General features: G+C 75.8%; 1 protein-coding gene across 1 annotated transcript in view; it reads left to right on the forward strand.

The window, feature by feature from the left end:
• Positions 1 to 6: 6 nt before the first annotated feature.
• LOC102446201 (SCO-spondin-like) overlaps positions 7 to 17,324 on the forward strand; it is a gene marked incomplete at its 5' end in the record, with an annotated part of 121,166 nt that continues 103,848 nt past the window's right edge. Inside the window, 11 exon segments of the mRNA XM_075916335.1 lie at positions 7 to 221; positions 1,040 to 1,296; positions 1,396 to 1,530; positions 2,663 to 2,865; positions 3,554 to 3,681; positions 4,191 to 4,300; positions 5,101 to 5,250; positions 10,174 to 10,267; positions 11,274 to 11,674; positions 12,748 to 12,978; positions 14,494 to 14,700. Coding sequence (XP_075772450.1) covers positions 7 to 221; positions 1,040 to 1,296; positions 1,396 to 1,530; positions 2,663 to 2,865; positions 3,554 to 3,681; positions 4,191 to 4,300; positions 5,101 to 5,250; positions 10,174 to 10,267; positions 11,274 to 11,674; positions 12,748 to 12,978; positions 14,494 to 14,700 — 2,131 coding nt within the window.

A 17,324-nucleotide genomic window follows, 5' to 3' on the forward strand; every position in this document is an offset into this window, starting at 1 on the left:
GGGGGACCGTTCACCTCCAGGGCCCTGGGCCGCATCCCGCAGACCTGCCCACCCCATTCAGCCAGCCCCAGGGAGGGAGCTGCCCCCCCCCCGGCCGGGCCGCGCTCACGTCCCCTCCTCCCCCAGAACGAGCGCTGCGTCGCCCCGGAGGAGTGTCCCTGCGCCCACAGCGGCCGGCTGTACCCGCCCAACGCCACCATCGCCAAGGACTGCAACACCTGGTGAGGGGCGCCCGGGAGCGGCCGGCGGCACAGGCGGGCGAGTGCCACGTGCCGCTGGGGGGGGGGTGCAGTGCCCAAGCCTCTAGTGAGATGCACTGGAGCTTGCCAGGGCTGGGGGCGCTGGCGGTGCCCAGGATCAGGAGTGCTGGCAGCCGGAGGTGCTGGCAAGGCTGGGATCACCGGCAGAGCGAGGTGCTGCCAGCGCCCAGGGCTGGGGGTGCTGGCAAGGGGGGTGCCCGGAGCCGGGGGGTGCTGGCAGGGGGGGTGCCCAGGGCCGGAGGGGCTGGCAGGGCGGGGTGTGCTGGCAGGGTGTGGTGTCCAGAGCCAGGGGTGCTGGCAGGGGGGTGCCCAGGGCTCGGGGGTGCTGGCAGGGCAGGGTGCCCAGGGCGGGGGAGGTGGCAGGGCAGGGTGCCCAGAACCGGGGGTGCTGGCAAGGGGGGTGCCCAGAACCGGGGGTGCTGGCAAGGGGGGTGCCCAGAGCCGGGGGGTGGTGGCGGAGGGGGGTGCCCAAGCCGGGGGTGTTGGCAGGGGGGTGCCCAGAGCCAGGGGTGCCCAGGCCGGGGGTGCTGGCAGGGGGGTGCCCAGGCCGGGGGCGCTGGCAGGGGGATGCCCAGGCTGGGGGTGCTGGCAGGGGGGTGCCCAGGCCGGGGGCGCTGGCAGGGGGGTGCCCAGGCCGGGGGTGCTGGCAGGGGGTGCTGGCAGGGGGGTGCCCGGAGCCGGGGGCGCTGGCAGGGGGGTGCCCAGGCCGGGGGTGCTGGCAGGGGGGTGCCCAGGCCGTGCCCGCTGGCTGACCCCGACCCCTCTCCCCGGCCGTGCAGCGTGTGCCGGGGTCGGCGCTGGCACTGCAGCGGGCAGCGCTGCGCGGGCGTGTGTGTGGCCACGGGGGACCCGCACTACATCACCTTCGACGGGCGGCCGTTCTCCTTCCTGGGCGACTGCGAGTACGTGCTGGCCCGCGAGGGCGGCGGCCTCTTCTCCGTCTCCGCCGAGAACGTGCCCTGCGGCACCAGCGGCGTCACCTGCACCAAGTCCGTCCTGGTGCTGCTCGGGGACACCGTGGTGCACCTGCTGCGAGGTGGGGCTGGTGCGGCCCTCGGGGTGGGGAGGGGCGGTGGTGGGGGGGGGCTGGGCGGTCGCTGTCCCGCTAAGCTCGGATCGTCCTGCCTGTGGCCAGGGAAGGACGTGACCGTGAACGGAGTCTCCGTGCGCCCCCCGAAGACCTACAGCGGGAACGGGCTGAGCCTGGAGCGCGCCGGCGTCTTCCTCGTCCTCGTCTCCCAGCTCGGGCTGAGCGTGCTCTGGGACGGAGGTGCGGCTCCCCCCCGGCTGCGGGGCCCTGCGGGGCTTGTCACCCGGAGGGGTCCTGGGCTTCCCCTGGAAACACCCCTCTTGTCCCAGCTCATCTGCCCGCGGCCCTGGCCGGGTCGCTGCCTGGGCCCTGTGCCGGGGCTCCCCCCCGCCGAGTCAGAACCTCCCAAGCCAGGGGGCTGCCCGGGGAGGCCGAGGCACCTACAGCCCTAGAACTGGCAGGGACCTCGCGAGGTCGAGTCCCGTCCCCGGCCACGGCCACGGCAGGACCCAGCACCGTCCGGACCATCCCTGGCCGGCGTGTGTCCAACCGGCTCTGCAATATCCCCAGGGAGGGACACTCCACAGCCCCCAGGCAACTGATCCCAGCGTGTCACCCCCCTGACGGGCAGGAATTTTTTCCTAATGTCCAACCTCAACCTCCCTGGCTGCAGTTTAAGCCCCTTGCTGCTTGTTCTGTCCTCAGAGGCCAAGGGGAACAAGTTTTCTCCCTCCTCCCTGTGACACCCTTTTAGACACCTGAAAACTGCTATCATGTCCCCCCTTAATCTTCACTTTTCTAAACTAAACAAGCCCAATTCCTTCAGCCTCCCCTCATAGGTCATGTTCTCTCGACCGTCAATCATTTCTGTTTCCCTTCTCTGGACCCTTTCCAATTTCTCCACATCTTTCTTGAAATGTGGCGCCCAGAACTGGACACAGTACTCCAGCTGAGGCCTAACTAGTGCAGAGTAGAGCGGCAGAATGACTTCACGAGTTTTGCTTACAACACACCTGTTGATACAACCTAGAATCATATTTGCTTTTTTTGCAACAGCATCACACTGTTGACTCATATTCAACTTGTGGTCCACTATGACCCCTAGATCCCTTTCCGCCATGCTCCTTCCTAGACAGTCGCTTCCCATCTTGTATGTATGGAACTGATTGTTCCTTCCCAAGTGGAGCACTTTGCATTTCTCTTTATTAAACCTCATCCTGTTTACCTCAGACCATTGGTCCCCCTGTATCCCACCGCCAAGAGGAGCCCCCCCAGAGCCTGGCCTTGGGGTCCTGGTGGGATCCCCCCACCTCGGTGCCCCTGGGAAGCAGGGCTCCCCCCCTCCCCATGCCCACTGCCTTGTGCCCCACAGGCACCCGGGTGTACGTGCGGCTGGAAGCCCGGCACCAGGGCCGCGTGGCGGGGCTGTGCGGGAATTTCGACGGCGACGCGGAGAACGACTTCACCAGCCGGCAGGGCGTTGTGGAGCCCACCGCCGACCTGTTCGGCAACTCCTGGCGCGTCAGCCTCCTGTGCCCGGAGGTCAACCACGGGGATATGGAGCACCCCTGCACCGTACGCCCGGCGGGGAGGGGAGGGGCGGGGCGGGCGCTTGCGCAGTGGGGAATCTGCAGTGTGGCGGGGTATAGGGGCACTGGGAATGGGGTGCAGGGGTGTTGCTGAGAATTCTAAGTGGGGTGATGCAGCTGGGAATCGGGAGGCCAGGGCGCTGGGAATGGGGGTGCCGGGAATCGGGGTGCCGGGAGGTTGGGGTGCCGGGAGGCCAACGCACAGGGAATCGGAGCGCCTGAAAGCCGGGCTCCCGGGAATCGGGGCGCTGGGAATTGGGGAGTTGGGAATCAGGGCGCTGGGAGGCCGGGGTGCTGGGAATCGGGATGCTGGGAGTCTGGGGTGCTGGGAATCGGGGGGGCAGGGAATCGGGGTGCCGGGAATCGGGGTGCTGGGAGTCTGGGGTGCTGGGAATCGGGGTGCTGGGAGGCCAGGGTGCTGGGAATCGGGGCGCTGGGAGGCCAGGGTGCTGGGAATCGGGGGGCAGGGAATCGGGCTGCTGGGAGGCCAGGGTGCTGGGAATCGGGGTGCTGGGAGGCCAGGGTGCTGGAATCGGGGCGCTGGGAGGCCAGGGTGCCGGGAATCGGGGCGCTGGGAGGCCAGGGTGCTGGGAATCGGGGCGCTGGGAGGCCAGGGTGCTGGGAATCGGGGGGCAGGGAATCGGGGGGCTCTCATTGCCCTCTCTGGCGGCCAGGCGAACGCTCACCGGGGGCCCTGGGCCCGGCGGCGCTGCAGCGTCCTCACGCAGCGTCTCTTTGCGCCGTGCCATGAGGAGGTGCCCTGCCAGCAGTTCTACGACTGGTGCGTCTTCGACGCCTGCGGGTAGGTGCCGCGGGTCGGGCCGGCAGGGGCTGGCGCTGAACACCGCGACGCCCCCGACTCCGCAGCGCCTGGCAGCCTGTGCACCGCGCAGCCCGTACTCTGCTCCCCACCGGCCCCCTCCCTCTGCTGGCTGCCTACTGGGGGGGCGCGTCCCTGGGCCTGTGGCGTCTCTGTGGGCCTGGACCCCGGGCAGGCATCACCCAGGGTCTCTGGGTCTCTGCAAAGCGCAAGCAACCCTTCCCCGCCCCTAATTCGCCACACAGCACGCAGGGGAAACTGAGGCACACGCACTATTCATAGAGGGTTGCAGGAGGCAGGGCTGGGCGGCGTGCTCGCCTCCGCTCCAGCCGGCCCCTCGTGGGCAGTGCCCGGCTGGGTGAGGGCGTGCCGGGGAGAGGGGCGCGAGTGCGGCTGAGGCTTGGTGGCGCCGGCCCAGTCCTAGAGAGGGGGCAGGAGGTCGGGTGGATCTGCGGGGGCCTGGCCCCTGACCCGGCGCCGTCCGTCGGCAGGTGCGACTCTGGGGGCGACTGCGAGTGTCTGTGCACGGCCATCGCCGCCTACGCCGAGGAGTGCAGCAGGCGCGGGGTGTACGTCCGCTGGCGCAGCCAGGACCTGTGCCGTGAGTGCGGGCCCCCGGGCCTGGGGCGAGGGGCAGTTGGCAGGACAGGGGCAGTTGGTAGGGCGGGGTGGGGCAGTTGGCAGGACAGGGGCAGTTGGTAGGGTGGGGTGGGACAGTTGGCAGGACAGGGGCAGTTGGCAGGGCGGGGTGGGACAGCTGGCAGGACAGGGGCAGTTGGTAGGGCGGGTAGGACAGGGGCAGTTGGTAGGGTGGGGTGGGGCAGTTGGCAGGACAGGGGCAGTTGGCAGGGCAGGGTGGGGCAGCTGGCAGGGCGGGGCAGTTGGTAGGGTGGGGTGGGGCAGCTGGCAGGATGGGCAGTTGGCAGGGCGGGGTGGGGCAGCTGGCAGGACAGGGGCAGTTGGCAGGGCGGGGTGGGGCAGCTGGCAGGATGGAGGCAGTTGGCAGGGCCGGGTGGGGCAGTTGGCAGGGCAGGGGCAGTTGGCAGGGCGGGGTGGGGGCAGCTGGCGGGGCAGTTGGCAGGGCGGGGTGGGGCAGTTGGCAGGGCAGGGGCAGTTGGCAGGGCGGGGTGGGGCAGCTGGCAGGGCAGGGGCAGTTGGCAGGGCGGGGTGGGGCAGCTGGCAGGGCAGGGGCAGTTGGCAGGGCGGGGTGGGGCAGTTGGCAGGGCAGGGGCAGTTGGCAGGGCGGGGTGGGGCAGCTGGCAGGGCAGGGGCAGTTGGCAGGGCGGGGTGGGGCAGTTGGCAGGGCAGGGTGGGGCAGTTGGCAGGGCAGGGGCAGGTGTCAGGGCGGGGTGGGGCAGTTGGCAGGCCGGGGGCAGTGACTGGCCGCGTGTCCCTGCCCAGCCATGCAGTGCGAGCAGGGGCTGGAGTACGAAGCCTGCGGCCCCCCCTGCCCCCCGACCTGCCAGACCTTCGGGCTGGAGCTGGCCGAGCGCTGCCGCGCCCTGTCCTGCGTGGAGGGGTGCTTCTGCCCCGAGGGGCGGGTCCTGCACGGTGAGTGGGGCGGGGACGGGGCAGGGCAGTGACGGGGGGTGCTGGGGGCAGTGGGGGGCTGTGAGGGGGCGCTGAGGGGACGGGGGTGCTGGGGGCAGTGGGGGGGCTGTGAGGGGGCGCTGAGGGGACGGGGGTGCTGGGGGCAGAGGGGGGCTGTGAGGGGGCGCTGAGGGGACGGGGGTGCTGGGGGGGCCGTGCTGGGGGCAGTGGGGGGGCTGTGAGGGGGCGCTGAGGGGACGGGGGTGCTGGGGGTGGGCCGTGCTGGGGGTAGTGGGGGGGCTGTGAGGGGGCGCTGAGAGGACGGGGGTGCTGGGGGTGGGCCGTGCTGGGGGCAGTGGGGGGCTGTGAGGGGGCGCTGAGGGGACGGGGGTGCTGGGGGGGGCCGTGCTGGGGGCAGTGGGGGCTGTGAGGGGGCGCTGAGGGGATGGGGGTGCTGGGGGTGGGCCGTGCTGGGGGTAGTGGGGGGGCTGTGAGGGGGCGCTGAGGGGACGGGGGTGCTGGGGGGGCCGTGCTGGAGGCAGTGGGGGGCTGTGAGGGGGCGCTGAGGGGACGGGGGTGCTGGGGGTGGGCCGTGCAGAGGGCAGTGGGGGGGCTGTGAGGGGGCGCTGAGGGGACGGGGGTACTGGGGGGGCCGTGCTGGGGGCAGTGGGGGGGCTGTGAGGGGGCGCTGAGGGGACGGGGGTGCTGGGGGGGCCGTGCTGGGGGCAGTGGGGGGGCTGTGAGGGGGCGCTGAGGGGACGGGGGTGCTGGGGGGGGCCGTGCTGGGGGCAGTGGGGGGGCTGTGAGGGGGCGCTGAGGGGACGGGGGTGCTGGGGGGGGCCGTGCTGGGGGCAGTGGGGGGGCTGTGAGGGGGCGCTGAGGGGACGGGGGTGCTGGGGGGGGCCGTGCTGGGGGCAGTGGGGGGGCTGTGAGGGGGCGCTGAGGGATGGGGGTGCTGGGGGGCCGTGCTGGGGGCAGTGGGGGGCTGTGAGGGGGCGCTGAGAGGACGGGGGTGCTGGGGGGGGCCGTGCTGGGGGCAGTGGGGGGGCTGTGAGGGGGCGCTGAGGGGACGGGGGTGCTGGGGGTGGGCCGTGCTGGGGGCAGTGGGGGGCTGTGAGGGGGCGCTGAGGGGACGGGGGTGCTGGGGGTGGGCCGTGCTGGGGGCAGTGGGGGGGCTGTGAGGGGGCGCTGAGGGGACGGGGTGCTGGGGGGGCCGTGCTGGGGGCAGTGGGGGGGCTGTGAGGGGGCGCTGAGGGGACGGGGGTGCTGGGGGTGGGCCGTGCTGGGGGCAGTGGGGGGCTCTGAGGGGACGGGGGTGCTGGGGTGGGCCGTGCAGAGGGCAGTGGGGGGGCTGTGAGGGGGCGTTGAGGGGACGGGGGTGCTGCGGGGGCCGTGCTGGGGGCAGTGGGGGGCTGTGAGGGGGCGCTGAGGGGACGGGGGTGCTGGGGGTGGGCCGTGCAGAGGGCAGTGGGGGGGCTGTGAGGGGGCGCTGAGGGGACGGGGGTGCTGGGCGGGCCGTGCTGGGGGCAGTGGGGGGCTCTGAGGGGGCGCTGAGGGGACGGGGGTGCTGGGGGTGGGCCGTGCTGGGGCAGTGGGGGGGCTGTGAGGGGGCGCTGAGGGGACGGGGGTACTGGGGGTGGGCCGTGCTGGGGGCAGTGGGGGGCTGTGAGGGGGCGCTGAGGGGACGGGGTGCTGGGGGGGGCCGTGCTGGGGGCAGTGGGGGGCTGTGAGGGGGCGCTGAGGGGACGGGGGTGCTGGGGGTGGGCCGTGCTGGGGGCAGTGGGGGGCTGTGAGGGGGCGCTGAGGGGACGGGGGTGCTGGGCGGGCCGTGCTGGGGGCAGTGGGGGGGCTGTGAGGGGGCGCTGAGGGGACGGGGGTGCTGGGCGGGCCGTGCTGGGGGCAGTGGGGGCTGTGAGGGGGCGCTGAGGGGACGGGGTGCTGGGGGGGGCCGTGCTGGAGGCAGTGGGGGGCTGTGAGGGGGCGCTGAGGGGACGGGGGTGCTGGGGGTGGGCCGTGCTGGGGGCAGTGGGGGGCTGTGAGGGGGCGCTGAGGGGACGGGGGTGCTGGGGGTGGGCCGTGCTGGAGGCAGTGGGGGGCTGTGAGGGGGGCGCTGAGGGGACGGGGGTGCTGGGGGTGGGCCGTGCTGGGGGCAGTGGGGGGGCTGTGAGGGGGCGCTGAGGGGACGGGGGTGCTGGGGGGGCCATGCTGGGGGTAGTGGGGGGGCTGTGAGGGGGCGCTGAGAGGACGGGGTGCTGCGGGGGCCATGCTGGGGGCAGTGGGGGGGCTGTGAGGGGGCGCTGAGAGGACGGGGGTGCTGCGGGGGCCATGCTGGGGGCAGTGGGGGGGCTGTGAGGGGGCGCTGAGGGGACGGGGGTGCTGCGGGGGCCATGCTGGGGGCAGTGGGGGGGCTGTGAGGGGGCGCTGAGAGGACGGGGGTGCTGCGGGGGCCATGCTGGGGGCAGTGGGGGGGCTGTGAGGGGGCGCTGAGGGGACGGGGGTGCTGGGGGGGCCATGCTGGGGGCAGTGGGGGGGCTGTGAGGGGGCGCTGAGAGGACGGGGGTGCTGCGGGGGCCATGCTGGGGGCAGTGGGGGGCTGTGAGGGGCGCTGAGAGGACGGGGGTGCTGCGGGGGCCGTGCTGGGGGCAGTGGGGGGCTGTGAGGGGGCGCTGAGGGGACGGGGGTGCTGGGGGGGCCGTGCTGGGGGCAGTGGGGGGGCTGTGAGGGGGCGCTGAGGGGACGGGGGTGCTGGGGGGGCGTGCTGGGGGCAGTGGGGGGGCTGTGAGGGGGCGCTGAGGGGACGGGGGTGCTGGGGGTGGGCCGTGCTGGGGGCAGTGGGGGGCTGTGAGGGGGCGTTGAGGGGACGGGGGTGCTGGGGGGGGCCGTGCTGGGGGCAGTGGGGGGCTGTGAGGGGGCGCTGAGAGGACGGGGGTGCTGGGGGTGGGCCGTGCTGGGGGCAGTGGGGGGCTGTGAGGGGGCGCTGAGGGGACGGGGGTGCTGGGGGGGGCCGTGCTGGGGCAGTGGGGGGCTGTGAGGGGGCGTTGAGGGGACGGGGGTGCTGGGGGTGGGCCGTGCTGGGGGCAGTGGGGGGGCTGTGAGGGGGCGCTGAGTGGACGGGGGTACTGGGGGTGGGCCGTGCTGGGGGCAGTGGGGGGGCTGTGAGGGGGCGCTGAGGGGACGGGGGTACTGGGGGTGGGCCGTGCTGGGGGCAGTGGGGGGCTGTGAGGGGGCGCTGAGGGGACGGGGGTGCTGCGGGGGCCATGCTGGGGGCAGTGGGGGGGCTGTGAGGGGGCGCTGAGGGGACGGGGGTGCTGGGGGGGCCGTGCTGGGGGCAGTGGGGGGGCTGTGAGGGGGCGCTGAGGGGACGGGGGTGCTGGGGGGGCCGTGCTGGGGGCAGTGGGGGGGCTGTGAGGGGGCGCTGAGGGGACGGGGGTGCTGGGGGTGGGCCGTGCTGGGGGCAGTGGGGGGGCTGTGAGGGGGCGCTGAGGGGACGGGGGTGCTGGGGGTGGGCCGTGCTGGGGGCAGTGGGGGGGCTGTGAGGGGGCGCTGAGGGGACGCGGGTGCTGGGGGGGGCCGTGCTGGGGCAGTGGGGGGGCTGTGAGGGGGCGCTGAGGGGACGGGGGTGCTGGGGGTGGGCCGTGCTGGAGGCAGTGGGGGGGCTGTGAGGGGGCGCTGAGGGGACGGGGGTGCTGGGCGGGCCGTGCTGGGGGCAGTGGGGGGTGCTGTGAGGGGGCGCTGAGAGGACGGGGGTGCTGCGGGGGCCGTGCTGGGGCAGTGGGGGGCTGTGAGGGGGCGCTGAGGGGACGGGGGTGCTGGGGGTGGGCCGTGCTGGGGGCAGTGGGGGGGCTGTGAGGGGGCGCTGAGGGGACGGGGGTGCTGGGGGGGCCGTGCTGGGGGCAGTGGGGGGCTGTGAGGGGGCGCTGAGGGGACGGGGGTGCTGGGCGGGCCGTGCTGGGGGCAGTGGGGGGCTGTGAGGGGGCGCTGAGGGGACGGGGGTGCTGGGGGTGGGCCGTGCTGGGGGCAGTGGGGGGCTGTGAGGGGGCGCTGAGGGGACGCGGGTGCTGCGGGGGCCGTGCTGGGGGCAGTGGGGGGCTGTGAGGGGGCGCTGAGGGGACGGGGGTGCTGGGGGTGGGCCGTGCTGGGGGCAGTGGGGGGCTGTGAGGGGGCGCTGAGGGGACGGGGGTGCTGGGGGGCCGTGCTGGGGCAGTGGGGGGGCTGTGAGGGGGCACTGAGGGGACGGGGGTGCTGGGGGTGGGCCGTGCTGGGGGCAGTGGGGGGGCTGTGAGGGGGCGCTGAGGGGACTGGGGGTGCTGGGGGTGGGCCGTGCTGGGGGCAGTGGGGGGGCTGTGAGGGGGCGCTGAGGGGACGGGGGTGCTGGGGGTGGGCCGTGCTGGGGGCAGTGGGGGGCTGTGAGGGGGCGCTGAGGGGATGGGGGTGCTGGGGGTGGGCCGTGCTGGGGGCAGTGGGGGGCTGTGAGGGGGCGCTGAGGGGACGGGGGTGCTGGGCGGGCCGTGCTGGGGGCAGTGGGGGAGCTGTGAGGGGGCGCTGAGGGGACGGGGGTGCTGGGCGGGCCGTGCTGGGGGCAGTGGGGGGGCTGTGAGGGGGCGCTGAGGGGACGGGGGTGCTGGGGGGGCCGTGCTGGGGCTGTGGGGGGGCTGTGAGGGGGCGCTGAGGGGACGGGGGTGCTGGGGGGGGCCGTGCTGGGGGCAGTGGGGGGGCTGTGAGGGGGCGCTGAGGGGACGGGGGTGCTGGGCGGGCCGTGCTGGGGGCTCTGAGGGGGCTGCCGGCTCTGAAGTCCCTGGCGTGGGCTGTGCCCCCCAGAGCTGGCTGTGGGGCGCGGGACGCGTGTGGGGGGGCTCCCGGCCGGGTGTGGGTCCCCGAGGGCTCCGGGTCTCCGTGGTAACGTGGGGTCTCCGGCCCGGCCCGAATCTCCCGCTTGCCCCCCAGACGGCGGCTGCATCGACCCGGCCGAGTGCCCCTGCTACTGGGAGGGCGTCGCGTTCCCGGCCGGCGCCGCCGTGCACCAGCAGTGCCAGAACTGGTGAGAGCCCCCCCCCGCGCCCCCGCCCACCCCATCCCGCGCCCCCCCGTGCCCCCGCCCCACCCCATCCTGCGCCCCCATCCCGAGCCCCCCACCCACCTCATCCCGCGCCCCCCCGTGCCCCCCGCCCACCCCATCCTGCGCCCCCATCCCGCCCCAAGCCGTGGCGCCCCCCCCAGCCGCACAGACAGATGGACAGACCGCTCCCAGGCACACTGGGAGACAGATGCGCGGCCAGACAGACAGATGGACAGACAGCCCCCAGGTGCACTGACAGACGATGCGCAGACAGACAGACAGACTGTTGGATGGCCTGCCAGACAGACAGATGGACAGACAGACGGACAGGCAGTCCCCAGGTGCACTGACAGACGGATGCGCGTGCAGACCGACAGTCGGACGGGTGGGCGGCCGGCCAGACAGACAGACAGGCAGAGGGGCAGCCCCCAGGCGCGCTGACAGACGGATGCGCGTGCAGACCGACAGTCGGACGGGTGGGCGGCCGCCCAGACAGACAGGCAGAGGGGCAGCCCCCAGGCGCGCTGACAGACGGATGCGCGTGCAGACCGACAGTCGGACGGGTGGGCGGCCGGCCAGACAGACAGACAGGCAGAGGGGCAGCCCCCAGGCGCGCTGACAGACGGATGCGCGGGCAGACCGACAGTCGGACGGGTGGGCGGCTGGCCAGACAGACAGACAGAGGGGCAGCCCCCAGGCGCGCTGACAGACGGATGCACGGGCAGACCGACAGTCGGACGGGTGGGCGGCCGGCCAGACAGACAGACAGAGGGGCAGCCCCCAGGCGCGCTGACAGACGGATGCACGGGCAGACCGACAGTCGGACGGGTGGGCGGCCGGCCAGACAGACAGGCAGAGGGGCAGCCCCCAGGCGCGCTGACAGACGGATGCACGGGCAGACCGACAGTCGGACGGGTGGGTGGCCGGCCAGACAGACAGGCAGAGGGGCAGCCCCCAGGCGCGCTGACGCTGCTCTCCGTGCCCGCAGCACGTGCGAGGCGGGGCTGTGGCGGTGCGAGGTGGGGGCGGAGCCCTGCACGGCCCCGCCCCGCTGCCCCGAGGCGGAGTTCGCCTGCCGCTCGGGCGGGCGCTGCGTGCCCAGCGCCTGGCTCTGCGACCACGAGGACGACTGCGGGGACGGCTCGGACGAGTTCTGCGCCCTCGGCTGCGCCCCGCACCAGTTCCCCTGCGCCAGCGGGCAGTGCGTGGCCTGGGCCGCCCGCTGCGACGGCCTGGCCGACTGCCTGGACCGCTCGGACGAGCGCCACTGCCCGGCGCCCGCCTGCGCCCCCCAGGAGTTCCGCTGCGCCAACGGGCGCTGCCTCCCCCGGGCGCTCGTCTGCGACGGGGAGCTCGACTGCGGCTTCGGCGACCCCTCCGACGAGGCTGGTGAGTCACGGGCGCCACGGCCACGGAGCCACCCTTCTCGGGGGGACCCCCCACAGCGCCACGGCCCCTTCTCAGGGGAACCCCCCGCAGCGCCACCCTTCTCGGGGGAACCCCCTGCAGCGCCACGGCCCCTTCTCGGGGGAACCCCCCGCAGCGCCACGGCCCCTTCTCGGGGGGACCCCCCGCAGCGCCACGGCCCCTTCTCAGGGGAACCCCCCGCAGCGCCACCCTTCTCGGGGGAACCCCCCGCAGTGCCACGGCCCCTTCTCGGGGGGACCCCCCGCAGTGCCACCCTTCTCGGGGGGACCCCCCGCAGCGCCACGGCCCCTTCTCGGGGGAACCCCCCGCAGTGCCACGGCCCCTTCTCGGGGGGACCCCCCGCAGTGCCACCCTTCTCGGGGGGACCCCCTGCAGCGCCACGGCCCCTTCTCGGGGGAACCCCCCGCAGCGCCACGGCCCCTTCTCGGGGGGACCCCCCGCAGTGCCACGGCCCCTTCTCGGGGGAACCCCCCGCAGTGCCACGGCCCCTTCTCGGGGGAACCCCCCGCAGTGCCACCCTTCTCGGGGGGACCCCCCACAGCGCCACGGCCCCTTCTCGGGGGAACCCCCCGCAGTGCCACCCTTCTCGGGGGGACCCCCCACAGCGCCACGGCCCCTTCTCGGGGGGACCCCCCGCAGTGCCACCCTTCTCGGGGGGACCCCCTGCAGCGCCACGGCCCCTTCTCAGGGGGACCCCCCACAGCGCCACGGCCCCTTCTCGGGGGAACCCCCCGCAGCGCCACGGCCCCTTCTCGGGGCCCCAGTCTCTCTCGGGGTTCAGACTCTCCACTTTCTGGGATCACCCGTCTCAGGCCCCAGCCAGCCTGTCTTGCCATGGGGCCCCTTAGGGAGAGGGAGCTCCCTCGCTCCGGACCCCGGGGCCCACGCCTGGGGCCCGTCCCCTCCTGGCAGTGCCCCCGGCGCCCGTGGAATGGGGCTGTGCTCCGGGTGGCGGTGTGCCCGGTGCGGGGGCCGGGCTGCTCCCCGAGGGTGGGGCTGGCCGGCGGAGGGCGGCTGACCCCCGTGCCTGGCAGGCTGCCGGCCGCCCTGCGGGGCCGGGGAGTTCGGCTGTGAGGCGGGTGGGTGCCTGCCCTACGCGCGCCGCTGCGACGGGACCGACGACTGCGGGGACTCGAGCGACGAGCGCGGCTGCGTGTGCCCAGCCGGCCACTTCCAGTGCCCGGACGCCCGGTGCCTGCCGCCGGCCCTGGTGTGCGACGGCCTCAGCGACTGCCCGGCTGGCACCGACGAGGCCTCGTGCCCAGGTGAGTCGCCCGCTGCCTGTGCCCGCCTCCTGCCTGGGCAGCCCCCGCGCCGGGCCTGGCTCCGCCCAGCCCCCCCGGCCCTCCTGCCTGGGCTGCCCCCGCGCCGGGCCTGGCCCCTCCCAGCCCCCCCGGTACCCCTGGGCCCCTCCTGCCTGGGCTGCCCCCGCGCCGGGCCTGGCCCCTCCCAGCCCCCCCGGTACCCCTGGGCCCCTCCTGCCTGGGCAGCCCCCGCGCCATGTCTGCCCCCCAGCCCCTCCTGCCTGGGCAGCCCCCGCGCCGGGCCTGGCCCCTCCCAGCCCCCCCGGTACCCCTGGGCCCCTCCTGCCTGGGCAGCCCCCGCGCCACGTCTGCCCCCCCGGCCCCTCCTGCCTGGGCAGCCCCCGCGCCACGTCTGCCCCCCGGCCCCTCCTGCCTGGGCAGCCCCCGCGCCGGGCCTGGCCCCTCCTAGCCCCCCCGACCCCTCCTGCCTGGGCAGCCCCCGCGCCGGGCCTGGCCCCTCCCAGCCCCCCCGGCCCTCCTGCCTGGGCAGCCCCCGCACCGGGCCTGGCCCCTCCCAGCCCCCCCGGTACCCCTGGGCCCCTCCTGCCTGGGCAGCCCCCGCGCCGGGCCTGGCCCCTCCCAGCCCCCCCGACCCCTCCTGCCTGGGCTGCCCCTCGCCACGTCTGCCCCCCTGAGCCCCTCCTGCCTGGGCTGCCCCCGCGCCGGGCCTGGCCCCTCCCAGCCCCCCCGGTACCCCTGGGCCCCTCCTGCCTGGGCTGCCCCTCGCCACGTCTGCCCCCCCGGCCCTCCTGCCTGGGCAGCCCCCGCGCCGGGCCTGGCCCCTCCTAGCCCCCCCGACCCCTCCTGCCTGGGCTGCCCCTCGCCACGTCTGCCCCCCTGAGCCCCTCCTGCCTGGGCAGCCCCCGCGCCGGGCCTGGCCCCTCCTAGGCCCCCCGGCCCCTCCTGCCTGGGCTGCCCCTCGCCACGTCTGCCCCCCCCGGCCCCTCCTGTCTGGGCTGCCCCTTGCCACGTCTGCCCCCCCAGCCCCTCCTGCCTGGGCAGCCCCCGCGCCGGGCCTGGCCCCTCCTAGGCCCCCCGGCCCCTCCTGCCTGGGCTGCCCCTCGCCACGTCTGCCCCCCGGCCCCTCCTGCCTGGGCAGCCCCCGTGCCGGGCCTGGCCCCTCCTAGCCCCCCTGACCCCTCCTGCCTGGGCTGCCCCTCGCCACGTCTGCCCCCCCCCGGCCCCTCCTGTCTGGGCTGCCCCTCGCCACGTCTGCCCCCCCAGCCCCTCCTGCCTGGGCTGCCCCCTGGTCCCCTCGGAGGCAGCCGGGCCCGCTGGGCAGCCCTGGAGCGCAGGCTGTGCTGGGGAGGGGGCAGGCTGACGGCCGGGGAGCCCGGAGTGTGGGCAGCAGCCAGCCCATCCACCGGCTAGTGCGCCTGCCCCACCCCACGCCTGCGCCGGGAGCTGCCCTCGGCTGGGCGGCAGCGTGGGGGGCGGGCCGTGGGGCAGCCCCTCTCCGGACTCTCGCCCCTGCAGGCCAGGTGACCTGTGGCCCGGGGCAGCTGCCCTGCGCGGACGGAGCGTGCGTGAGCCGGACGCGAGTGTGTGACGGCGCCTGGGACTGCGGGGACGGCTCCGACGAGAGCCCAGCCCGGTGCCCCACGGCCCGGCCCCACACCCTGCCCCACACCCTGCCCCCGGCGCTGCCCGCGACTCGCCTGCCGCCCGTCAGCCACACTGGGGGTGAGTGAACCGGGCTGGGGGGGCGCAGCGGCTTCCGCGCTCTGGCCGGGCAGCGCCCGTGGGGCACAGCGCCCCTGTTCCCACAGCGCCCCCCGGCCCCACAGCCCCTCCCCACAGCGCCCCCGGCCCCACAGCCCCTCCCCACAGCGCCCCTGTGCCCCTCGCACCCCTGTTCCCACAGCGCCCCCCGGCCCCTCCCCACAGTGCCCCCGGCCCCACAGCCCCACCCACAGCGCCCCTGTTCCCCTCGCACCCCTGTTCCCACAGCGCCCCACAGCCCCTCCCCACAGCGCCCCTGTTGCCCTCGCACCCCTGTTCCCACAGAGCCCCCCGGCCCCTCCCCACAGCGCCCCCGGCCCCACAGCCCCACCCACAGCGCCCCTGTTCCCCTCGCACCCCTGTTCCCACAGCGCCCCACAGCCCCTCCCCACAGCGCCCCTGTTCCCCTCGCACCCCTGTTCCCACAGCGCCCCCCGGCCCCTCCCCACAGTGCCCCCGGCCCCACAGCCCCACCCACAGCGCCCCTGTTCCCCTCGCACCCCTGTTCCCACAGCGCCCCACAGCCCCTCCCCACAGCGCCCCTGTTCCCCTCGCACCGCTGTTCCCACAGAGCCCCCCGGCCCCTCCCCACAGCGCCCCCCGGTCCCACAGCCCCTCCCCACAGCGCCCCTGTGCCCCTCGCACCCCTGTTCCCACAGCGCCCCCCGGCCCCACAGCCCCTCCCCACAGCGCCCCTGTTCCCCTCGCAGCCCTGTTCCCACAGCGCCCCCGGCCCCTCCCCACAGCGCCCCTGTGCCCCTCGCACCCCTGTCCCCACAGCGCCCCCCGGCCCCACAGCCCCTCCCCACAGCGCCCCCGGCCCCACAGCCCCTCCCCACAGCGCCCCTGTGCCCCTCGCACCCCTGTTCCCACAGCGCCCCCCGGCCCCTCCCCAGAGCGCCCCTGTTCCCCTCGCACCCCTGTCCCCACAGCGCCCCCCGGCCCCACAGCCCCTCCCCACAGCGCCCCTGTTCCCCTCGCGCCCCTGTTCCCACAGCGCCCCCGGCCCCACAGCCCCTCCCCACAGCGCCCCTGTGCCCCTCGCACCCCTGTTCCCACAGCGCCCCCGGCCCCACAGCCCCTCCCCACAGCACCCCTGTGCCCCTCGCACCCCTGTTCCCACAGCGCCCCCCGGCCCCTCCCCACAGCGCCCCTGTGCCCCTCGCACCCCTATTCCCACAGCGCCCCTGTTCCCCTCGCACCCCTGTTCCCACAGCGCCCCCCGACCCCACAGCCCCTCCCCATAGCGCCCCTGTTCCCCTCGCACCCCTGTTCCCACAGCGCCCCCGGCCCCACAGCCCCTCCCCACAGCACCCCTGTTCCCCTCGCACCCCTGTTCCCACAGCGCCCCCCGGCCCCTCCCCACAGCGCCCCTGTGCCCCTCGCACCCCTATTCCCACAGCGCCCCTGTTCCCCTCGCACCCCTGTTCCCACAGCGCCCCCCGACCCCACAGCCCCTCCCCATAGCGCCCCTGTTCCCCTCGCACCCCTGTTCCCACAGCGCCCCCCGGTCCCACAGCCCCTCCCCACAGCGCCCCTGTTCCCCTTGCACCCCTGTTCCCACAGCGCCCCCCGGTCCCACAGCCCCTCCCCACAGCGCCCCTGTTCCCCTCGCACCCATGTTCCCACAGCGCCCCCCAGTCCCACAGCCCCTCCCCACAGCGCCCCTGTTCCCCTCGCACCCCTGTCCCCTCCCCACAGCGCCCCCGGCCCCACAGCCCCTCCCCACAGCGCCCCTGTGCCCCTCGCACCCCTGTTCCCACAACGCCCCCGGCCCCACAGCCCCTCCCCACAGCGCCCCTGTTCCCCTCGCACCCCTGTTCCCACAGCGCCCCCGGCCCCACAGCCCCTCCCCACAGCGCCCCTGTTCCCCTCGCACCCCTGTCCCCTCCCCACAGCGCCCCCGGCCCCACAGCCCCTCCCCACAGCGCCCCTGTTCCCCTTGCACCCCTGTTCCCACAGCGCCCCCCAGTCCCACAGCCCCTCCCCACAGCGCCCCTGTTCCCCTCGCACCCCTGTCCCCTCCCCACAGCGCCCCCCGGCCCCACAGCCCCTCCCCACAGCGCCCCTGTGCCCCTCGCACCCCTGTTCCCACAGCGCCCCCGGCCCCACAGCCCCTCCCCACAGCGCCCCTGTGCCCCTCGCACCCCTGTTCCCACAGCGCCCCCGGCCCCACAGCCCCTCCCCACAGCGCCCCTGTGCCCCTCGCACCGCTGTTCCCACAGCGCCCCCCGGCTCCACAGCCCCTCCCCACAGCGCCCCTGTTCCCACAGCGCCCCACAGCCCCTCCCCACAGCGCCCCTGTTCCCCTCGCACCCCTGTTCCCACAGCGCCCCCGGCCCCACAGCCCCTCCCCACAGCGCCCCTGTTCCCACAGCGCCCCACAGCCCCTCCCCACAGCGCCCCTGTTCCCACAGCGCCCCACAGCCCCTCCCCACAGCGCCCCTGTTCCCCTCGCACCCCTGTTCCCACAGCGCCCCCGGCCCCACAGCCCCTCCCCACAGCGCCCCTGTGCCCCTCGCACCCCTGTTCCCACAGCGCCCCCGGCCCCACAGCCCCTCCCCACAGCGCCCCTGTGCCCCTCG

The sequence above is a fragment of the Pelodiscus sinensis genome, unplaced genomic scaffold (assembly GCF_049634645.1).
Source record: "Pelodiscus sinensis isolate JC-2024 unplaced genomic scaffold, ASM4963464v1 ctg200, whole genome shotgun sequence".
NCBI lineage: Eukaryota > Metazoa > Chordata > Testudines > Trionychidae > Pelodiscus > Pelodiscus sinensis.